The sequence below is a fragment of the Diadema antillarum genome, unplaced genomic scaffold, assembly GCF_040938485.1.
Source record: "Diadema antillarum isolate AM-2024a unplaced genomic scaffold, OU_Dant_1.0 seq00000507_RagTag, whole genome shotgun sequence".
Lineage (NCBI taxonomy): Eukaryota > Metazoa > Echinodermata > Echinoidea > Diadematoida > Diadematidae > Diadema > Diadema antillarum.
Window position 1 is genome coordinate 3,576,196 of NW_027271462.1, and position 25,661 is coordinate 3,601,856.

General features: G+C 36.6%; 1 protein-coding gene across 1 annotated transcript in view; it reads right to left on the reverse strand.

The window, feature by feature from the left end:
• The window catches only part of LOC139734027 (plexin-A4-like), a 61,168-nt gene that overhangs the window by 18,321 nt on the left and 17,186 nt on the right, over positions 1 to 25,661 (reverse strand). The window contains exons 11-22 of the mRNA XM_071644833.1: positions 24,647 to 24,745; positions 21,221 to 21,314; positions 18,545 to 18,735; positions 17,749 to 17,903; positions 16,488 to 17,234; positions 9,674 to 9,788; positions 9,173 to 9,306; positions 7,464 to 7,628; positions 6,443 to 6,542; positions 4,709 to 4,954; positions 2,812 to 3,000; positions 1,290 to 1,512 (exon numbers count right to left, since the gene is read on the reverse strand). Of these exons, the coding sequence (XP_071500934.1) occupies positions 1,290 to 1,512; positions 2,812 to 3,000; positions 4,709 to 4,954; positions 6,443 to 6,542; positions 7,464 to 7,628; positions 9,173 to 9,306; positions 9,674 to 9,788; positions 16,488 to 17,234; positions 17,749 to 17,903; positions 18,545 to 18,735; positions 21,221 to 21,314; positions 24,647 to 24,745 (2,458 nt within the window). The remainder of the gene's footprint in view (positions 1 to 1,289; positions 1,513 to 2,811; positions 3,001 to 4,708; positions 4,955 to 6,442; positions 6,543 to 7,463; positions 7,629 to 9,172; positions 9,307 to 9,673; positions 9,789 to 16,487; positions 17,235 to 17,748; positions 17,904 to 18,544; positions 18,736 to 21,220; positions 21,315 to 24,646; positions 24,746 to 25,661) is intronic.

A 25,661-nucleotide genomic window follows, 5' to 3' on the forward strand; every position in this document is an offset into this window, starting at 1 on the left:
TGATCTTCTGCCATTTATATGCCGTTACCATGGCAACGCAGCTTCCGACACGTCCGAAAAATATGTCTTCCACATCTTCCCACCAAGATCAAGGTGTGTGCCACATTTCATAAGCTTTGGTCAAAAAACTGAGGAAGTAGTTAAATCCGCAAGATCTTTCCTTGATCTTCTGCCATTAATATGCCGTTACCATGGCAACGTACTTTCGGGTACTGTCAAAAAATGCGTCTTGCACATCTACAACCAAAGGCACACATCTGTACCAAGTTTCATGGAAATTGGGCAAAAACTGAGGAAGTAGTTTGCAACACAAAATTTTCCATCATTTTGGCTCATAATATGTGAGCTGTTACTATGGCAACATACTTTTTGTCACTGTCAAGAAATGTGTCATGCTGACCTATATCCTAAGACAAACATTCAATATGAATTCCATGAGAATTGGAAGAACACTGATGAAGCAGTTTTGCCATGAAGCATTTTGCCCTATATTTTACCAATAACATGCCGTTACCATGGCAACGCACTTTTTGCCACTGCGGAAATATGTGTCTTGCACATTAACATATTCAGATGAACATCTGTACCTAATTTCATAAAAATTGATCAAAAACTGTGGGAGGAGTTCGCGACGCAAGATTTGTACCCATTTTTGCCCATAATATGCCGTTACCATGGCAACGTACTTTTGGGTGCTGTCAAAAAATACGTCTTGCACATTTACAACCCAAGGCACACATCTGTGCCAAGTTTTATGGGAATCAGTTGAAAACTGAGGAAGTAGTTCGCGATGCAAGATTTGCAACGGACCGACCGCCCGACCGACCGCCCGACCGACCGCCCGACCGACCGCCCGACCGACCGCCCGACCGACCGCCCGACAGACCGCCCGACCGACCGACCGCCCGACCGACCGCCCGACCGTCCGCTGATTCCTATATACCCCCTTCAAACTTCGTTTGGCGGAGGTATAAAAAGAAATATATTCAACATGCTGGACTCTTGTTCTGTCATGTTCAGTCTAACTAATGACCCTAAGACATGACCCTAGGACATCACATCCAGAAAAAGAAATTAAAATATTACAAAATCATAACTAAGATATTAATTTCCCATGCAGTATACAGTATTTTGAAAAAAAAAAATCCCATATCACCTAATTTAAACATTATCTTATCTGTACGAGTGCACCTTTGTCAAGGTAGTATATGAAGGGGACCTTTTGGAGCTTATGTTGTATTGAAGAAACAAGTGACAAAGATCTACCAATGACTGAAATGTTTCCATACCAGCTTCAACTTTCTGCTGGATTTTCTTTTCAACCAACTCAAGTTCCTGCGCCTGCTTGTCCAAGTTCTCGTAACTCCTACGGTACAGTCCGAAGCCAACCAGCACCATCACAATGATGATCAGCACAGCACCGCCACAAGCACCACCGATGATGGCGCCCAAAGGTAAACCTGTTGGGTACTGCACATAGCCAACAGAAAAGCCAAGGTTGCCTTGACTCACCTGCAAAGTGACAACAGTAAGATGAGTCAAGCATGTTACATGAATAGGGAAATTATTTGTATTTGTGAAATGAGTGCAGATATGGATGTTTATTATTTGCTGTAGCTCACAATGAATGATATTGGTCCATGGTCCATCTTAACACAAGAGACCAAGTTCTTAGTACATTATAACATGCCAACTTACAGTACTTACATGTAACCAATGTCCATTAAATGTTCATTTGTGTCTTGTGATGGTAATTTCATACCTAACCACATTTGGGGTTAAATCTTTAATGTCTCTTACGCTTTCAGTCAATAGAGCAATGAAAGCATATTTTCACCTGCTATTAATATACTTATTTTAACTGCATATACCCAACAGCATATACTTAACCACATTTGGGGTTAAATCTTCAATGTCTCTAAGGCTTTCAGTCAATACAGCAATCAAAGCATATTTCCACCAGCTATGAATATACTAATTTTAACAGCATATACCCACTTTTTATACCACCAAATAATTCTGTGTCTGTATGAATGTGCATGATATACATAACGATTAAGTAATAACAAGCAAGAGTTAGCAAATTCTTCGTGTTTGTGTTAATTCAATAGTTTTAGTGCTTACAATTTTGCTAATTCAAAAATATAAAAAGCAAAGCATTAAAATAAATTTTGCAAGCATTGTCCATTGTACAATGGATTTCTGGCAAAAAAAAATATATATATGTATATATATATATATATATATATATAATTATATATATCTTGTATATCTACTCAGTTGAAGAACAGATGATGCACATTTCTTCTTGGGCATCAAAAGGAATGGTGTGCATGTGGTAACTAAACTCTCTTGACTGTACCACATGGTTATAAAAACAATATCATAATTGCCTTATGCTCACAATAGGCCTACCTACTGATCATATGTGTAAAATATTGGCACAATTGTGTCAAGAAACATACATTTGTAGTGGACTCTACACAACTACTGAGGTTTTCTGTCCTTTAAAGAAATTGTATCTTCTCATTGCTTTCTCCATTTCACAGAGAAATGTTACAAACTGCTTAGGCATATTTTAAAGTTGAAATCTAAACTTAGAATGTAAAATCATTTCTCCTACATGGACACATTTGAATATAAGGATGCATCCCACTGACATAATTTATGTCAGTTATTAAAACAAGAATAGAAATAGAACAGCCACAAAGACGACTGAAGAACTTTAACAATTTCATGGAGAAAGAACAAAATCAATGATCAATGGCATAATTCACTACTTTAATATCTACAAAAGACAACCATGCTTACATGGACTGCTGGAAGATTTCTTGTCGGACCTTCCCCTAATGAACCATTTCTAAATCCTGCCGATGGTGCCTTTTCTGGCATCTTGCAGATCAGCTTTTCGCTTTCCAAGATTTGGATTGCACATATACCATCTCCGCCGACAAAGACCTGCACATCACCTTCTTTGCTAGCCAGGTCGAGATTACTTCCCTAAAAAATATGAAATGTGGATGGACATGAAAGAGATAAGAGAAAACATGGCAATTGTGAGTTGAAAAAAGCTATGTACACAGAGGAAAACACCAACAAGGATTTAAATGGAAATTTTTAGGATAGGTGGTTAGCTTTTCAGGATTTTATGCACTTTGAACACAGCGTATTATAATCACCACAGTAGTCCTGTGTATCTCATGTTCTTCAGTTGCAAAAATACACCCACAATACCTTTTAAAAATGGCATCACATTTCTATGTATGACAATTGCCATAATACTAATTGCATACAGCACATTTGACAAGAAATTTGTATAGAGACAATCCTTAAGCATGTTAAAGATCTCTGCTTGAGAAGGTGGCTCATCACTAGTCCATTAACACCAGCAAGAAGCAGGCAGGCAACTGCCATTGATTTATATTACGTGTCAGACATATCATTTGTACACCCATTATACTTTCAGAATTCAAACTCAGAAGTAGTTTAATATATAAATAAATATATATATACATATATATAATTCTTTTTTTTTTGTAATCATACATATCTGTCTGTCTTCATGTAAATGTATAGGATTGTTCTTCGTCACACATCTTATGGTTTTTATCCCCTTTTAATTCCTTTTTGTTGCCTTCTATATCAATAGTTGTCTTCTTCACCTCCACACACTGTACATGCTCTGTACATGCATGTTGAAAATCAAACTATTTCCCAATGATAAAGAAGCCTTTCCGTTGTGTCTACCACTGTGTACCTCATCAGTCAGGTTAGTGCACACTGCGCTTAGAGTGCGCACTCAGTGCATGTATACACACCTCAAATATTATGCAGCTTGAATTCCTCTGTTTTTGCCCCATTTGCCAATGATAGTCTTTCAAAAAAAATTGAATAGTTATCTGGATTCAGATGGCTATCCGCATCATTACCAAAATGTAATAATGGGTTCCTAGTATCATAATCAATTCTTTGGTAAGTTTCATCCAAATCCATTTACATCTTTTTTTTTTTTTTGTTATTTTGCAAAGACAGACAGACAGACAAGCAAACAAATATACCAATGCCAACAACAACAACAAATAACCTCTTTGGCAAAGGTAATGAAATTGATATCAAAGGGTAACTCTGGTATATTGAGATGACATAAGTTTGACTTTCAATTGATAATTGAATAAATGTGATCGTGATTCTGAACAATGTCATTCTGACTGCTATACAATAAAGGTGCAAAGTTCTGTGATACACTCACAATCTCCCAAATTAAAATTTAGGTCTGATTCATTGAAAGATGAATTTCTTTACACGCATGTCACATGTAATCATGTTGATTTGTATTGTTTTTCCCTGCTGAGTTGATGACTGTGCATTTTCTCTGTATACTTTTGTTGTTACTATCAAATTTGTGTTTTCTGAAGATTCTTTTTTATAATTATGTTGATGAAAATAGACTAGTTGATTATTTGACTGGATTGCATTGGATCAACCACTTAATTTTTTTAGTAGTGTCTTGGTATACTAGAACCACATTTCCCCTAACATTCAACTTTACTGGGTTAACCTAATGGAAGGAATTTCAGAGATGAATCTTGAATATGAAAGGATACAATACAATTTCCTTCTCAAGCATTACATAGATTACATGTAGATGGATATAATTGGCGTATGACATTTTCACTGATTCCACTTTCATTTTAATAGCAAATCTCACATTAAGTTCTAGCAAGTTGCTTTCAGGCAGATTGAAAATTGAATCTGGTCCCTCAAAATTGTAGTAAACTGGATCTGGGAAGTACGTGATGATTTCATTCCAGTTGATGACAAAACCATCAAAGTCAAATTGTAAGGAAGCCGTAAGACCATCCTCAGTTTGTCTTCTCCTCCGTGATGTCGTGTCCCCAGGATAGGTTGGCGAGGGACAAGTAAGAACGGTGGCACTTCCATTGCCATTACAAATCTGAAAATAAAGGCAGATAGAAGTAAAGAATTCAATGTTAAGAATTTATATTTCAACATTAGTCTACAACACAACCATTTTTAATACAAAAGTATCAGTTCTACAAAAGTTTGCCCCTTTATATTCCGGTCACTATGCATGAAACGTGCTTGAGAGAAGTTCTTTCCTTATGGTTGTTGCTTTTACATGAATCAGAAATGACATCATTAATTTGAAAATGACACTAGAAATGCACTCAGAGAGCGCAGACCACCGCCAAGACAGCAAATCATTTCTAACCATACACATAATAGATATACTCTTTCCCAATTAAAAAATCCTTTTCTTTACGTCATCAGTTTCCAGCTGTGCAGTGGCTTGCCCAAGCACAGCACACGCTTTCAGTGCGTGGGTGCATGCAAACCTCCAGTATGTGCAGCTTGAACTCCCAAGCTCATATGCCAAAAGAACAAAAAAACCTTCAAAGATCTATAAAAATTCTTGGATCACTACCAAAACTTAATCATCTGTTCCTTGTGTCTTCATCAACTTTTCCTGCAAGTTTCATTCAAATCCATTCACAACTTTTATTATTTATTTTGTTAAAAGAGAAACCAACACTGATGATCACTTAATCTCCTTCCTTGGTAGAGGTAATGAAAAGAGAGAGAGAGAGAGAGAGACAGATAAAGATTATGACATATACTCTGTCACCTAAATATTCTTTCAGAATACATTGTATATCACAGGCTTTGTTGGTCCGAATTCTGAATTATAGCATGTGTCACATGCTAACAACAGGAAAACGCACTGACTCCTCATATTTCTGTCAATCACTCCAAACTGGTTGGCCTCATCAAGTTCTTAATTTCAATGAAGTCTCATTTGATGCAGAGACTCCAACTCTCCCGCTTTCGACGGGAGATCTCCCGCCAAAAGCTCATTTTTGCAGTATCTCCCGTTCTCCCGCTTGAGATTTAATTTCTCTCGCCCTGGCTCTGTGTCTCCCGCTTGAAATGATTTACTTATTGTCATCGTATTTTGAAAAATAAGCCTTAGATAGCTCGAGAGAGCATCAAGAACCCTAGAGCTATAGAGCCCTAGACCCCAGTCGAAAGGAACTTCGCGCACATCAAGTTGGCGGAGTCTCCCGTTTGCCGTAGGTTTCAGGCGGGAGAATATCCAGATCAGAAGGTGCTTGGGGTTGGAGTCTCTGTTTGATATCCTGAATAATATGAGCTATTAATAATGTTGGTACTAATGTGAGATAGCATTTCACGTTTATGAATACCAGCACTTATAAATTTCAGGAAAACTTCAAACAACACAAAATTTCAGGATAATTGGGAGACCTTTCACAGTACATTTACCGGTAATCATAACTTGTAAGAATTCCTCTTATACAATATAAATACTTGCTCTTTGGAATCATATATCGGGGTAATTTGAAGAATTAACTGCAGACATATGGTGTAGATAAAACATAAGCAATAAAAACCATGTACAGACCTCTGACGTCTCTGCTCCAGAAGTTTGTGATATTGCCTTGATAACTGGCATCTGAATCAAGTCAAATCTTTCTCCAGTGACAATTATATCAAGACCTCCCCTGAAATGGCAAAATCAAGTATTAGTATATTACATATGTGATGATGTTAGGTATAAAAATCCTGACTAAAATTTAGTCAGGATTTTTATATTTAATATTCACACTGATTTAAAACCAATCTTGGTCCTATTATACAAAGAGTATTTCTAAATGAAACATCAGAATAGCTATGTACAGTTGAACCTCTCGTATCCGGACAAGTCGGGACCGGGGCTCATCCGGATAAGGGATTTGGCCGGATACGGGAGACTCAATGCTTTATACATGTACATATACATACACATGTACTGATGTAGCCCATTGTAGTACCACATGTAGTAATGTGTATACTGCAACCTTTTCATTGTTACATTTGGGGATGTTTGGGGATGTTAAAATTTGGAAGGAAATTTGATGTAATATGTATGTCAATCATGTTGGAAGTAATATGTAATTCATGTGTGTTTGTGTAGGAGTTCTCAAGGAGTTGGGAATCCCCCTTTCCTCCCGTATGGCTTTATTTTTTTTTTTTAATTCACGGCGAGATTGCGTCCGTATAATAGAGAGATCCGGATAAAGGGAGGCCGGATAATAGAGGCTCAACTGTAGTTACCATAGATACAGCTAATCAGCTTCAATTGACATATACACTGTAATATTATGGTTGTACTTACTGTGATTTGCAATTTAAGTATAGAGGACATATATGCTTGCAAAGGCATTGACTCATTTTGTGCCACACTTACAGAAGGTAAATTGGCATGGCATTACCAGTGAAGCACTACATACTATTTAGTAACAAGAAGAATGAATACAGTGACTTTTTAAAGAACGGGTTTGTTAAACTCAAGAAATCTCTTCCAAGAGTCTCCTGTTGAAATTGACGATTCCACCATGTTGATCCATTATGTCCACTTGATATACGGTTAAAGTCTGACTTACGATATAATCGACTGTGTCCTGTCCAAGCCAGTGATAACTGGGTTGGGCTGGAAGGTAAACTCATCGGCTGTTGTCAGCTGTGTTCCATCAAAGGTCATAGTCAGAGCGTAACTACCCACTGAAGATTTTGCGGTTGTACACGATGTTTCATTTGGACTACGAGCACTGTGGAAAACAGAAAATACATGTATACATGCATTTCTTCTTTGTTTTTCACTGTATCCCTCCATGAAACTACATTACAATATATTATTTATACTAGACCAAATGAAAAAGAATTTGAAACAATGGCTTGGAATTTGAAACCATCAGTTTCTGCTTTACCGGGCTAAAACCCTGCCAAAAAGTGGAAGCCAGTTCATAACAGTGATGTAATGAATTTGGAACAAACACCCAATTCTTTTAATATCTCATTTTTTTCTTCATTCTCTTCAGTATATCTCTTTGAAAACACCTCAGTCTTTAGGGTGACATGTTGTTTGATGAATTACATACTTTTTTTTTTCAAAGAGTGCAATGGACAGATCTTTGTTCTGTTTGTTATGCTTTTACTCATGAGAGTGTCATAATGAAGTCTGAATAAGTTGCTCATTGCCATACATCTATAATTGCTTACTCTGTGTGTGTGTGTGTGGGGGGGGGGGGACAAAAAAGTCCTCTCCTGTAATTGAAATTAGATGATTATTAACCAGGAGTGAAACTGCACAAAACATTGATAATGGTTTCACAATCACATATGAGTCAGTCTCCAAGCTCATTCAAAATGCTATATTTTCTTGTATGGTGTACAGATATGCATGCAATCCTATAAAACATCATCAAGAGCATAATATACATACGCTCACGCAAGCTTTTCTCATCTGAATAGAGTTTGCAATACTTCTCAATGTAAACAGACAGAATTAAAAAATCAACGGCACATGCTTTAAAGCCTCTTATTCTTCAAGGTCACTCATATGCTGCATTTGGAAACTTTAGTACATGTATTCCACGCTATTTTGAAATACAGGCCCTTGTATAAGAGATCAAACATAGAGTAGGTCAGTCTGAATACTAATATTATGAACCAGTTCCTTATATGTCAACCTGGCATACCAGGTTCTAAAAATGTAGACCAAAGTGCCTGCAGTTGAGACTTAAAGTTGTGTGTATTTGCGATATGCTGGCCAGAAAAATTACTTTTTTAATTAAAAAATTACAGTTTCTCCTATCAATATCTGTTCTTTTTCTGTCAAAACTGTCTGTGTATTTTTGTCTAATTAACCTTTCACAATGCAATAGTATGCTTGTTTTGCTATAAAACTCATACAAATACCTGCGTAGCAATCAATAGTGAGCCCAGTAGATTTTGACTTTCGCTGACCACACCAGTGCCATAGTGTATGACATATGAGCCGCGTGCACGCTCTACTAAATCTCAAGTGTGATCAATATTTTGCATTGTACATCTAGTAGATTATGGAGAGGGGATACATGTGCTGCTTGACTGGTTTTACATAGACAGACTATTATTAACCTGTCTGGGTTTTTTGTTGACTGGCAAAAAGAATCTCGTTTAGGGGTATTAAAGGCTCTCAGAAAATTGCAGGGGTAAATAGTCAAGTCATAATCAGCAAATGGGTCACATCCCCGTTTACAAGTCAAATGACTCGTCTACCAGCTAATAAAATGTAAGCCTACCCACATGCAGCTTTCTAATGTCAACTCACATATCAATACATTCTGCATTTCCGAATAGGGCTATTACATTCCTTCCAGAAGTGAGGAAATCTCCAGAAATCGTGACTCTGGTTCCACCTGCCGCTGGTCCCTCTGTCGGAGTGAATCCACTTATCGTGGGATCCTTGGTAGAACACACATGAACAACGGGTAAACAATGTATGTGTCTGATCAGTCTCAAAGTGTTCATTTCAGCACTTTGCAGCTACATGTACATGTAAAGCTACTAGACTGTATACTTTAATATACTATTTGAAGGCACCTATCGTGTGAATATAGTGGAATACAGTTTCATCCCCTATCAGCAAAAATGACTTCTACACTTTGGCTCTTTTCATCACTTTTAATAAATTGAGGTGTGCTACATCATTCTCCTCTGGATGAGTTTAGAGAATCAGTGCGGAGAATACACAGCTGTATTTTCAAGTTCACTTTAATGGGTCCTTGAAGGAGTAAATGGGGTAACTATCAGTCTCATAGAATACACTTACTCTGTAGAGAAACTCCTCTTCACTGCTTGCATCTCTCACTTGACTATCCAGAGTGACTATGAGGTCAATTTGTCCCTCACGTATCTGACCTGCTCTTCCTGTCAAACAACTGACACTAACAAGAAACAAGAAACAAAACAAAACACAACAAAACAATCAATATGTGGAATTAATGCACTGCGTGGACTGAAACTTAGGCAGCCTAAAAATTAAAAAAAAAGCAAGAAATGCCTAGCTAAAACTCTCCTATGGGTGCCTTGTTGAGGTAAGTATACTGTCACCTTAAAGGCTTTTTTGGCCCAAATCAAGGTACACAATATAAATGGTATGTTTGAACAATTCATATATTAAATAAGTGTAAGGTCACCTTGCTGTCTCACTTTTCTTCATGAAAAGGATGTATTGGTTATGAATAGCAAATCATTTTTTCTCTTTTTTTCCTCTTTTTTGTTTTAATCCAAAACAAGGTGCCCAGCCAAGATTACTTGAATGGGAGTATGCAAAACGCTTGCAAAAACACCAAAAATGACAGAATGGTATGGTGTAACATAGGTGTTTTTAAACTTGGAGGACTCCAATTTTACACAAATATATAATGAAAACAATCCTTGACAAGCACTTTGTACTGCTTTTCTCTTTTGCTGCATAAAAAGTTATGGAGACAGAGAGAGCTACATGGCAGGTACAGAACAGTGTCTTAATAATAAACCATTTTTTGGAATGCAACAGCGAATGTTTTGGTGTAATTTCAGAACAGGAAATGTCACTGCTGCTGTTGTCTTGTACACCAAATATGCAATGAATCTGTTTTGTGCAATAAGCCCACTTCTATTTATGTCTACTTTTACACTTTTGAACAAATACATTTTTCTTTCACTAATTGACACTATCAAAGGACTCCTCAGGAAAACTGTAAATGCTTTTTAAAAACATTAACAAAAATTGTTTGTTTCTTTCACTCTCTCATTCTTATTTGTTTAATTCCATGTCAGCCTTTTGGACTTGAACTTGAAAAGAAAGTGAATTAAAATGTAAATGTAATTCTCATAATGCTATCACAAACATACGAATCAAATTTTATCCCCATTAATACAGATCATATAAATTTCCAGACAATTGCATGCGAGTTGGCTGAGGTCGAAAGAATTAGTGAGAAATATCAATGAAGGTGATTAATACTCCACATAACAATTCTGTGTTTGTACACTGCCAAGAACGATGGATACTAACATTTCACGATATATTGTACTAGTATACTATAAAGCTTTGTCCTACTTTGAGAGCCATAGTGTGCAGTTACAAATTGTACCAACTATATAGGAAATTTTCTGTTCTCTTCAAACTGTATCTTGCACAATTCCACATCCTGGATCCAGTTTTTTTGTGTGTGTGTGCCAATTTTCTTGTGCCTTTCTCTAAAAGCTGAAGAAGTAAAGACTGAGTAGTATGACTTGCAAAGCTCTTTACTTCATTTTGGAGCCATGATGTGCTGTTACCCTGGCAATAATATTTGCAGCAGTTGGGGGGGGGGGGAATCTTACAGAGCCCTTCATTGAGCTGATCTTGCACCATGTTTCTTTTAAATAGCTTGAGAACCGGAGTACACATTGTAGTAGATTGATTTAACACATTCGCAACAGATCAACTGCCCAACCTACTGAACACACACGGATTCCTTTAATCATGCCCTCTTCAAACTTCATTTGGAGAGGGTATAACAAGATTACAGCTTTATCAAATATTCATAATATCGGACCCTGTTAGAGAAATTGGTAGCAAGATTGTTCTGCATTCTTTTTCTTTTTTTTTAAACAATCACTACCCTCAACAGCTTTTGTTCACTTGTTTGTTTGTTTGTTTATTTATTCCCGTCACAATCAATCAAACATATACAAATATAAAAAATGATACAATGTTGAAAGCGGCTGGATAAGCCTCACTCAGTAAATATTGCCATCATGGCTTACTGTTTTTCAGGAGGGTCCAGTTACATTTACATGCATTAAACTACTTATTACACAATTACACACGAACAAATCAAAAACGTCCTCCCCCCCCCATCCTAACAAAAAAACCAACATAATTAACTTTAATTAAGCTCAAGCCCTGCATAGAGCATTATGCCTGTCTATAATCTGTCACTTTTTATAAACGTGTACTTTATACTCTATTACCGTTTTACTCTGTAGCATATATAATCTAATAAATATAAAACACAAATCAAATCTATTAGCCGGAAAGACCCATTGACGAATGAATATGCTCTTTAATATACCTTTGAAATATATTAAAAGTTGTTGCCTTTTTTACATTAAAAGGAATCACATTAAAGTGAAAGCTCCCTCTATAAGAAATCATTCTCTTACAATAATTAGTCCTTGGTGTTGAAATCTTTATGTTATAATCAGATCGCAATAAATATTTATTCTCTTTAACTTGAAAAAAATCACTTAAATAAGGCGGTGCCAATCCATTCAATGATTTATAAACTAATTGAAGAAGGTGCTTTCTTCTTCTCGAGACAAGGGAATCCCACTTGAGAATTTCATGCAACCTAGAATTAGAAGTAGGAGAAAAAGGATCAATTTTCAAAATGATTCTCCCTGCTCTATTCTGAAGTTTTTGAATCATATCCATTTGTTTCTTTTTGCCAGAATCCCAAATATCAGCATAATCTAACTGGGGCAATATGAAAGACTTATATAACATCTTTAAACTTCGTTCATCAGTAATACGACTAAGTCTTCCCATAAAGCTTATCATTTTACTCACTCTCCTACAAACATTATCAACTTGCATATTCCAATTTAACTCTTCATCAACTGTAATACCCAAATACTTAACACACTTCACCTGTTCAAGGCTTTTAGAATTCATACTCAAATTTAACTCATTATACTTATTCAACAATTTTCTATTACCAATTAACATACAAACTGTTTTGTCACTATTTAAACTGAGTCTGTTTGTACACATCCAATCAAAAATATTATTCAAATCTTTTTGCAACATCATTTCAACTTTTTGAGGATTTGTGTCAGCAAAATACAATACTGTATCGTCGGCATACAGGTGACTGTTACATGCATCAACTTTATTTACCATGTCATTTATATAAATGACAAACAATAGTGGTCCCAAAATCGATCCTTGAGGGACCCCATAAGAAATATACTGTTCATTTGATAATGTGTTGTTTAATTGCGTTACAATTCGCCGATCACTTAGATATTCTCTAAACCATTGAATGCTTGTATTACTAACACCTAACTTTACCAATTTATCTAACAATATGTCGTGCACCACCGTATCAAAGGCTTTTCGTAAATCGACGAAAACTGCACCAATATAACAATGTTTATCCATTGCATCAAGCCAATCATCCGTGACCTTGATGAGAGCCGTTAACGTTGAATGTAGTCTTCTAAAACCAGACTGTTCTGATGCTATTAAAGCTCTGTGTTTTAAATAATCAGACAACTGCTTATGAATAACTCGTTCCAATAATTTTGAGACTACTGGTAGTAAAGAAATAGGTCGAAAATTATCTGGCTGACTCCTATCACCCTTTTTAAACAATGGAATTATTTTAGCTACTTTCCATCGGGCGGGTACTACTTTCTCAATAATAGACGTGTTGATTAAATGAGTAAGAGTTGGTGCAATCTCTTCTGCTGCCAATCTAAGTATACTAGAAGATATTCCATCAATACCCGTTGACCGTTTATCTTTAAGTTTCCTAAATTCCAACAAAACTTCAATTTGAGACACACAATTCAATTCAAATTCATCTTCAAATAATTTTTCTTCATTTACAAACAATCTACCTTGCTTTTTATATGGAATTGATTCAGACAGCGTCTGGCCTACTTTTGCAAAAAATGAATTAAATTCGTCAGCTAATTTCTCGTTTTCTTCATAAACTGTTACATTTGAAGATTTTTTACCTGGGAACAACGTTTTCATTGTTTTCCACGCTTGAGCAGAATTACTTTGATCACTCGTTAACTTCTTAACATAATAATTTCTCTTTGCTTTTCTAATTTCTCCTGTTACTTTGTTTCGTAATTGCCTATACTGACTCATCAAATCATCATCCTTCTCTTTGCAAGCTCGTAGTTTCAGCCTATCACGCTTTTTAATGAGTCTATGAATATGAGAATTCATCCAAGGGGAAGGCTGTTGCCGTACTCGCTTTTTTCTAATTGGCATGTGTTTATCAACCACTTGCATCAATAATTCTTCCCATCTGTACACAGCATCATCTAAACTGGGGGACTCTTCAACAGTTTGCCATGGTTGTTGAATAAGATCACGTCTAAAATTATCCATATTTATTTTATTCATATTTCTGTACTCAATATACCTTGGCTCAGCTTTTGGACGATTCCATTTCCAAATCAAGTAACTCATGGAATGATCACTCAGGCCGACATGTATTACTCCGGATGATTTCACATAACTAATGTTGTTTGTAACCATATGGTCTATCAAGGTTGCAGAGCTGTGAGTACGCCTAGTGGGTTCACATGAATTAACTTGTTCCATAGAATACACATTATTCACATTCATATATTTGACACGAGTAGAATTATATTTCATATCCATAATATCACAGTTTACGTCCCCCATAATTATTATATCAGCATTAAAGCTGTCCAGAAATTGAAGTAAGTTTTCATACAATTCTAAAACTTCTAATCTTGCACTTGGTGGTCTATACCAATTCACGAAGAATATGGGTTTTGATTTAAGTGGACATAATTTGATACAGATTGCTTCTAATTTGGATAGGGAAATATGTTCAATGACCTGAAACTCAATACTAGATTTTACATAAATCGCTACGCCACCACCCATGCGGTCTCTGTCTTTACGAATAACTTTGTACATAGGAACAAAAACTTCTTTCTCTATAACACTGTTGTCTAATCTTGTTTCATTTAAAGCAAAAATATCTACATTATTTTCGTTTAGAAACAAACGAACCTCATCGATATTTTTCAACAAACCGGTGATATTCAAATGAGTAAACTTTAGACCCTTTCCAGACAACTGTTGATATTTGAGGACCCGACATTTATCATTAACATTTTCAAATTCATGAGAGATATTTATATCATTCGCCGTGACCTGTTCAATTTCCTGATTTACTACTTCATTAAATGGTAGTATATCAAATATACATTTTGGGCACAACTAATTCATAAAATGTTGTAACGGGTCATTATAGATAATGTCGGAAATGTTAGCACACGATATGTGAATCCAATTATTACATCCTGTACATAAAAGAGCTTTTTGGTTTGATTTTACAGATTTTTGGCAACAGCTACAAGGATACAGTATCATGAATGAGAAATATGGGCTATGAGATATACAAAATAGCAATTGCAAAAGTAAAAAAAAAAAGAAAAGAGAGAAACAAAGAAAAGTAGAAATTACGCGGTGCGTAATATATGTCCCCGCCGGAAGTAGCATTTTGTAACAAAATGTACAATACAGGTCAAAAAATCAAGGTCAAAGGTCAAAGAAGTCAAAGGTCAAAATTCTGTGTAGAAGTGTTGAAGCCCTCACCTAGTGCCATCACATAAAGCAAACGGAATCGAAATCGGGTTAGAAATGGCGAAGGAGTAGCATTTTGTAGCAAAATGTACAATACAGGTCAAAAAATCAAGGTCAAAGGTCAAAGAAGTCAAAGGTCAAAATTCTGTGTAGAAGTGTTGAAGCCCTCACCTAGTGCCATCACATAAAGCAAACGGAATCAAAATCGGGTTAGAAATGGCGAAGGAGTAGCATTTTGTAGCCAAATGTACAATACAGGTCAAAAAATCAAGGTCAAAGGTCAAAGAAGTCAAAGGTCAAAATTCTGTGTAGAAGTGTTGAAGCCCTCACCTAGTGCCATCACATAAAGCAAACGGAATCGAAATCGGGTTAGAAATGGCGAAGGAGTAGCATTTTGTAGCAAAATGTACAATATAGGTCAAAAATCAAGGTCAAAGGTCAAAGAAGTCAAAGGTCAAAATTCTGTGTAGAAGTTTTGAAGCCCTCACCTAGTGCCATCACATAAAGCAAACGGAATCGAAATCGGGTAAGAAATGGCGAAGGAGTAGCATTTTGTAGCCAAATGTACAATACAGGTCAAAAATCAAGGTCAAAGGTCAAAGAAGTCAAAGGTCAAAATTCTGTGTAGAAGTTTTGAAGCCCTCACCTAGTGCCATCACATAAAGCAAACGGAATCGAAATCGGGTAAGAAATGGCGAAGGAGTAGCATTTTGTAGCAAAATGTACAATATAGGTCAAAGGTCAAGGTCAAAGGTCACGACTGAAATTCTGTGTAGAAGTTTCAAAGCTCCCATGTAGTGCTATCATATAAAGCAAACAGAATCAAAATTGGCTCATAAATGACAGAGAAGTAGCAAATTGAAGATTTTGATCACACACGGACGCACACACGGACGCACACACGGACACACGGACGGACGGACGGACGGACGGACACACGGACACACACACGTACGGAGCCCGTTTCATAGTCCCCTGCTCGAACTCGTTCGGCGGGGACAAAAAACGCACACACACACACCAAACCCCACAAAATTACAAAACAAGTAAACTGTTCAAATGTCAAACGATGAAAGGAGAGAGGAGAACCTCCCAGGGTACATAATTTATGCTGTGCTTCATTTTACCACAGTTTTTGTGCATCTTCGATCGTACTTATTACTTTTCTGATGGACTTGCCGTTTTCCGCAGGCAGCGCTACGAGAATTCGCCCATCCTGCAACCATGCTGCGGAGATTTTAGTGACAACCTTGCTTCCTTGAGTATTTCATAGTTTGACGCGGTCAGATCCTCAGCGATGGATATCCCTGTGTTTTTGAGCCGGCGCCTCACTGCCATGATGGATTGCCGCGCACGGTAAGTCGCGAATTTCACGATGATCGGCCGGGGACGTTTCTCGCTACTCCGCTTGGCTTCCGATCCCGATGCGACCACGGCCCATGATGTTGGAGTTGACTTGGTTTGCGATTCTGATTTCCTCTGCCGGTCCGGAGTTGCCGTCGATGTTGCAGATTGGTGAGTCATCACGGCGTCCCCCCTCTGGATTGCCCCAACACGGTGGCTACGGTCTATGTCTTCGGTGCGAAGATCAATCCGAAGTTTTTCTTTCGCGATACGAAGCATGATTTCGTCAGTATTTTCACCTTTGTTTTCCATTATTCCAAATACTCTTACACAATTTCTCCTTGAGTACTGCTCGGCATCCTGCGATCTGTGCTGGAGTTTATTCATTGCTTCTTGCTGACTGTCAAGGCGTTTCTCAAGATTCTTGATTTGTTTTGCTTTACTTTCATTTTCAATTTCAAGCGTGACGATCTTTGACTCATTCAAATCAACTTGTTTTGCAACTTTACCAATTTCCTGCTTTAGTTCCTGTAGCTCCTCTCTGATCGCTTTCTTCACTGTCTTCTTGATAGTTTCTATGAATTCTTTGTTGCCGATGACTGTCAAGCACGAACATGGTGAATCACACACTGCCTGTGATTGTCGCGTTTGCCTTCCAGTGTGCCAGTTTCGCACACTTTTCTTATCAGACGCCGGGCGATCTGGGCCATCCATTTAGATGAGTAATTCGAAGGGTTGCACACAACAAAAGACGAGATGCTTCCTTTTGTCACAAAACAAAAGAGTTACTAGAGCTTGTGAATCAGAGTCGCGCAAGTTCGAGTTTATGTTGACCGATTTGGAAGCTTCTCGTCACCCAGCTCTGGCCCCGTGGAAACTTGGCGGAATGTCGTACGTCAAAACTGCATACACCATCTATAGATAAGACCACTTCAAAACGTATATTTATTAACTAGATTGCACGAAATAATGTTCAGACTCACTCCTGGGAGGTCCATAATAAAACGGGAAAGAAGCCAAATCGTTCACATGTCGGATGAAACTTGACAGATGTCGATGTAAAAGTGAAAATTTGAACTAGAAATTAGGCCCGTACGTGTCCGTTGATGGTTACCTTGATCTTTTTGCCTCAAAATACACTTACAGTTTTGCCTCAAAATACAAACCTTTGCCCAGGGTCATAGAACTCTTCCATGCCATTTAAATTACATTCAGTCTCTGCCACTGTGATACTGGAGATATCCTCAAAGTTCACTCCAAGGTCAGTTCCAAAAACTTCTAATCTTGTTCCTCCATCTACTGGTCCAATTGCAGGGTAGAACTATCGAAGAATTTCAGAGAGGAAAAACTATAATTATTATGCTATTGATCATGTATCACCCACAAAACTGAAAAGGAACATGTGCTTTCTATTGACATTTGCTAAAATTTCTTAAATTACTTTTTCAACATGTCACACACCCATTGCTTGTCAGTTTTCTATCTACAAGCAAAAACAACACCCACATAAGAGACACAGACTAAAGTTTCTTTCATAATGCATATGGCATAAATTCATATATTCTGAATTTTGAGTCACATTTTGTGAGTAGAACCTACATGTATGCCGAGAGTATTTTGATGTATACAGAATTTCAACCCTTACATCAAGTACACACAATTTAAAAAGATAATCGCTTACAAATACGCAATCTGCATAATACACATGACCAGTCCTGCATACAATTTACTATGTTGTATTATGCAAAATATGATGTAATTTCAAAAAGCAAGGTACAAGTTCAAAAACAAAATTATTCAAAGCATTCATTGACTACACTGTTTTTAATCACTGTTGTCATATCCCTATCCAAAACAGTATCTCCGTAACAGGCTGAACTGCATCATGACTTCCCAATCAAGGACATTCTAATATTAACATCATCCCAGGTCAATGAACATTAAGTCTGATAATGTACTTACACCAGTTATTTCAGGGGGATTACATTGTAGATATTGGCTTTGATCAAGGGGAGTATTCCCCTGGCAGACTTCGCTCTCGTGGACGTTGCAGTCATCACCACACCAGAGACATTCTAGCTTTGTAGGCGTCGACACGGGTGATAGACAGCGACTGCAACTTCCATTATTCACTGAACACTTGTAGAGTGTCACTATTACATTGTAACAAAAACATTAAGAAGTAATTAGTGCAATTTGGAATTTCAGCATACAACAGAAACGGAAAATCATATTACACGATAAAAAGATTGAGGAGATTCTAGGTGCATACCGCTGGTCTGAGATGAATGACTCCACACGAACAGGAGATCACTATTTACTGTAAATGTTGATATTTTCGCGCAATTATTTTTTCGCGCAATTATTTTTTCGCGTTGGGTGACTCACAAACATACTCGTGGGTTCCTGAATTCGTGCTGTGCAATTGTCAACCCATTCAAAACGTGCAGATAAAATTGTGAATGTATTTTAGCGGGTTTTAGAATTCACGCTAGCCACACTCCTAAGAAGCGTGAAATACGTAAAAATTTCTGTGTTTACAGTAGTTTGCCTCAAATTTATCAATAAGGTCCTCCCCTGATATAGGGCCTATGACTTAATTCTTAATTTGAAAAGTATAACATTATAAGCTACAATTATCATGAAACTGAACTTCACCTATTCAACAGATGAGTGGTTTCAAGTTGGGTGCTAGTGTTAGTGTTGGTGATGGTGTTATGTTTACAATGCATTGAATCAAGCTAAACCACTAAATATCACAGCATCAAGTGTGATATCAATTGTTACTAGTGCTCTTGTAAGGCATACAGTAAAATAGTAATTCCACATGAAATCAACCAGAAATGCCTCAAGTTTAGTACATTACACAAATAACAATGAATGAATACAAATTTATGAACCTCTTAGAAAACAGCATAGATTTCTTTTTTTAACTCTGTGACAGTACAAAACTATCCAGAAAGGTTTTGCAGATTTGTATTTTTAGTCAGTTTTAGACAAACTGCCTTTCTAACATCCATACAATTGTACATGTACCATACACATGCCCATACACATACATTTGTGTACAATGTGAGTGACAATATGCTATCCATAAACTCACTTATGGGTTCACATTCTCTTCAATTTGGGTCATTTTATGATGAAGTAGCAATTTAATCCAACCATGAAATATACAAATTATTGATTTGGAGTAAACCTGATTAAGATTAGCAAAATAAGATTGGGTTTAAGAAATGTATGCCAACATTTAAACACACACAAAAAAACCAAAAGTGACATATTTCATGAAACCATGCAAGAGACTGATGTTAGCCAGGAGATAAACATCACTCAATTCACCAACATGAAGAGGGGAATTAGAGTTTATATTTTTGTGCCATTATTGGACTGGATATCTTAAGCCCTTTTACACTTGTGTTTCTTAACCCCATACTTTCTCTGACCCAGGACTATCGTTAGTCCCGTACCAATTTTTTCAGCTTTTTTCATACACTCGCCAATTAGTCCCGTACTAAGCTCTTGTCCGGGGCTAAGGAGAAAATTGACCTTTTTACACTCGTATTTCTTAGTCCGGTACTTTCCAAACCACAAGAATATTCATGATTACGCTGTGCACTGTACATGTACACCCACGCACCAGCAGCACTTTATTACCTCGTTTCTGATTGGTCAGTGGGGGTTGGACTTCGTCTCCGTCGCTTAGCCCCGGATTATTTTTTCGTTCTGCTTACACTCGCTTGCTTGGCACCGCAATTGCGGGGTTAGCACCCCTGCTATTTTGCAGGGCCAGATAGTACCGTACTATCGGTAGGGCTAGCCCAATTTGGCAAAAACAAGTGTACTGCAAAAGTGGATATTTTCGCGCGACTAATTTTTCGCGCTTGGCCGGGTTAGAGGAGTTTCGCATGTTTATAATTCCGCGGAATCAAGACATCACGCATAGGAATGTATGGCAAGCAAAAATATTCGCCTGCTTTTATTTTCGCATTAGTTTCTGGTTGCGCGAAATGCACGAAAATTTCAACACCGCAAAAATTTCCACTTTTACAGTAAACAGAAAGTGGGCTATTAAAAAGGGAAGTCCGGTACTAACAGTGGGGCTAAGCCCCCCCCCCCCCCCCCCCCCCCTTAGCCCCACCGTTGGCACAGGACTAAGCAAAAATTTGCAAGTGTAAAAAGCCCTATACAGTGCTTCTTGAGTCATTAGTGAAATGTAAGATAAACTTCACATATTGACCTTGACCTTTTGAATACCTTGAATCCCTCACATCTTAAGTCTTCATTTCAATTTGAATTTTGATAAATCTAAATATCTCATTTATATAATTTACACTAAGTCATCATCCAGTTATTGCATGATTTGAATATAGCGTGTGTATTCCTGTGTATTCTCGTTTGTATTCAATATCTCATTCATTGTTTATATGAAAAATTGGAAGACTAGTATCTGTTCTTTAGTTCTTGGTATATAGTTGTTAATGAATTAAACTCCATTCAAACTCAACTCAAACTCATCAGACAGGTAGACAATGTAAAACAAAATGCCTTCAGTTTACTATTTCATGATAGAAATAAGAATTAAAATGGAATGCACAAAGTAATATGGTGTACTTCATGTATGTAACTTGTGCAAACCTTCAGATCCCGTCAAGTCGTCAATGACGTTTTGGGAATTCCAGCGGACAGACACACTCACATTGGTTTGGAGGACTTCACTGCTGTACGTGTACTGTGGGTGTCAAGATTACAATTTGTGCATATTATGAGGAACGTGAAAATCAAGTCCATATCTCAACGAATACCATTTCCATGTTTATTTCCTCTACATTCTAAACAACCAAGGTGTAGTGCAAAATGTATACAGTGCATGCTATTACATATTGAGTTCAATTTCATACTCATAAATGCATGTGCTTGAGCTTATACTGTACAGATTAAAGCAAACTTCATGCTACTACACCTACACGTGTATACTCTGTAATAAATGAGAGAATGACCATTCACTGGACAACAAAAATATGATGGCATCACTCATTTTGCTCATTTCTTTCCAGACAGTAAATGGAGAAAATTTACAGTATGTGGTAATTAATAAGCACATTTCAATCACTATGTTTTTACACAAACTGGCAATTATTTATCAAACTGCCCTGAAAAATTGGACTGCAGGTACATGTGATTTACAGCTACACTGCTACCTATTACCCATTGAGGACGGACTGATTTTGCTGCAACACTCATTTCCCATAGACACCTGCCCAAGTATACTCAGGACTCGTCCTCAACGGGTTAATAGTCAGTTACCCTGAATCCAATTCAATTCAATTCAATTTTATTCCACATGCTAAAAAGTATACAAAAAACACAAGTACATGTACATGGACATAACATATATTGCATATTAGGTTTACATAAAAAACAAAAGGAATGATGCAAACAGCTATAATTAGCATGCGTGGGAATCAGAAAAGACCATATAGGACTTATCAAGGCCGATTCCCTTACAAATGAGGCTACAAATTGCAATCAAAGATATACATTTTTAGAATGAATCTATACCATTAGAAATTATACACAAAATTGCAAAAAGGACAAAATACACACAAAAGACTAAACAAAACCAAGCAAGAAGGCAAATATCCCAATAATTATTCAGCTGCACTTTGGATTAAAAACATTCTATATCTACGTTTAAAAGATGATAATGTAGGACATTCTTTGATAATAGCAGGTAACTCATTCCAGGACTTAGCTCCAATATATCTAATTGTAGTCTTTGAAAATTTATATTGCAAAAAAGGTAAACATATGTTATTAGCACATCTTGTGTTATAACTATGGACTGCACTATTTTGAACAAATAAGTTATGGAAGGTTACAGGTAAAACGCCTCTAAAATATGAAAACATAAATATGGCCACTTGTAATTGCACTATTTGATCAATTTTTAAAACTTTCATTTTCTTGATAATGTTGCAGTGTGCTCAAAAGGGCTTACGTCACAGACTATTCTTATTGCACGCTTTTGTAATAATAACACACGGTTTAATAAGTACAATGAAGTGTGACCCCATACTATTGCACAATAAGTTAAGTGGGGGGAAATCATTGTGTGATATATGGTTAAAAGAATCTTAGAAGGAAGTGCATATTTCAAATAACTCATAACACCTACAATTCTGCTTATTTTCATACAAATATCATTTATATGGTCTTTCCATGTTAAACCATCATCAATTATCACACCAAGAAATTTAATATTATTCACTTGTTTAATTTTAACATTACCTATATGTATTTGTAAAACATTTTCATCTATTACCTTATTCTTTGTTTTAAAAATCATATAACATGATTTTTCTATGTTTAACATCAGGCGATTTGCAACAAACCAAGAATATACTTTCTTCATTTCTGTGTTAACCATATGATTGACTTCATGAACATCCCGACCAGAGAAAAATAAGTTTGTGTCATCTGCAAATAATATAGAAAACAAAGTAGGACTTACAAATTGCAGATCATTGACAAATAACAAAAAAAGGAGGGGACCCAGTACAGAGCCTTGTGGGACGCCTGTTTTAACATAACACAAATCTGATTTTATATCATTTACAATTGTATATTGTGAACGATCTGATAAATAACTCTTAAACCAATTCAGAGCACTCCCTCTTATTCCATAATATTCCAATTTAGTAATAAGTATACTATGATCTATACAATCAAATGCCTTTGTTAAATCTAAAAACATTCTAACCACAAACTCATGATTTTCAAATGCATTTGATATTTTTTCCATTGATTTGAGTAATGCCATATAGGTGGAATAACCATGTCGAAATCCAAACTGCTGATGATATAAAATATTATTGTTATCAATGAAGGATATCAATCTAGCATAGACTAATTTTTCAAACAATTCGGTGAAAATTGACAACAGCGATATAGGTCTATAGTTTTGTAATTGGTGCTTATCCCCCTTTTTAAAAACTGGAATTACCTTCGCAACTTTAAGCTTCCGAGGGAATATACCATTTTCCAAAGATGAATTGAATATTGCACATAAAGGTTCCATTACAAAACAAATAGATTTCTTAAATACATTGACATGGATATCATCGTCACCAGGACTTTTGTTTATATTCAGATTACTTACAATGGTTAATATTTCGGAGAATGATTCCCAGAATGATTACAGACGTCAGAGCAAATAAACCAATATGTCACTTCCACATGAAATGCCACTGGGATAAAATCTGTATCTATTGGATTTTATGATCCCTATTTTATGCACACTTTATACAATAATGATATCTGTGCTAATTGGACAAAAATGAAACTGCATACTTTTAGGAAGGTCTCCTGGACAACAAGATATCCATGTAAGCCATAATGTCCACATGGAATGTCATTCACTCATAACTGAATTACGGACTCACGGTGCATTATGTAAGGTATAACGTTACAAACTGATATCCATGAAAACTATGTTGTGCATCTACATGAAAGTTCTTCAACAGTATTAGTATGTGGACATAGTATGCTCATAATAATTATATGACTTTATATATAAGTCTACTCTAAAGTATGTGCTAATGGACAAAGCTCTGATATGGCTATACCAGGGCTCAACACTAATGGTGACCAAGTTTCCCGGGGCTACTCAGAATTTATGTTGGGTCACCAAATTTCCAGTAAGATTATCTTTTGGTGGCCCAACTGATCTACTATTAAAGATTCAAAAGGGATTGTTATGTTTGCTAAACACCTCTTTTGAGCAACCAAAATTTCAGATTTAGAGATTTTAGTGGGCAGAGCAGACCACTGGAGAAAAGATTTGTGTCAGGTCCTGGATAGACAACATAATCTGCTTTGTGTTTCCACAAAACACCTTAATACCCCATTTTCCAATATCATAATTGGTATATAACAATTCAATAAACTTTCGTATGGTTAGTGGTCACATTATTCCAGTCATATCATTATATGAAGAGTAGTGTGCACATTCATGAAAACCGAAGCATACATGTGAGGTAGTCACTGTCAACAATATCTCACCTGTCGAGCAGGACAGTTGACAAATGTCTCATTGAAGTCTGTTACTGCTACAGTCTGTTCACTCCCGTCTACATGCATGACACATTCATACTTAGTGACCTGTAGAACAGAACAAGGCAGGAAAATACACTAAGTGCAAACTGGACTCTTCCCCATTTATAAAATCTCTGATTTCCAATTATATCAACAACTGGCTTCACTACAATGCTGTGTCTGTTCTGGTTCATGAAAGTGGAGCTGTCTTCCTGCAAATGAAATGTTTTCCTGAAAGGTTGCAACATTTATCAGTGCCTTGTCCAATATCTGCCTCATCCCGTCTCTCTATGCACACTTTCTAAAAGTGGATGTGATATGCAGTCACTTGACTTTTATACTAAAGACTTGAACAATGTAAGAATGAACTTTCTGTTTTGAGTTGAGATGAAGAAGATTGCAAACACTTTAAATGTAATCCACATGAACATCTTACTCCTACAAGTTATGCCTTAAGTACAGTTGTAACATTTCAAAACTTTAGTTTCTTTTAATACCTAGCTGTGTAGGCATACTGCAGCAAAACATATGGATTTATTCTGTTCGACCACGACAAGGACCTACAGGCCTACTGGCAGAGAGAAGAAAACTAAAAATCTTTACATTCTTTGTAAAAATAACAAGTCAGAACATATCCCTTGTCATCTCAAGCATTATACTGACTTTGATGATTCATCAACACATTCTTTTTGAGATAAAATGTTGTGCTATCTGCATCATTTTAATACACAAACTGATTGAATGGAATATCATATTTGAAAGGTTTCTGTATCTCCCATGGGGGGTGGGTATCTATGATGATATGGTTGCATGTTTTCATCCCATCTATTTGTGTTGATACACTTGACCTATGTTATACCTGGCACTCTCCCAATTCTATTGATTCAGATGATGTTACTTTACATTCTTGGGGTGTTACTTGATGACAGAAAAGCTAACAGAATACCTTTTTCATTAAAAACCCTTCAAAGTGTCATGGGTT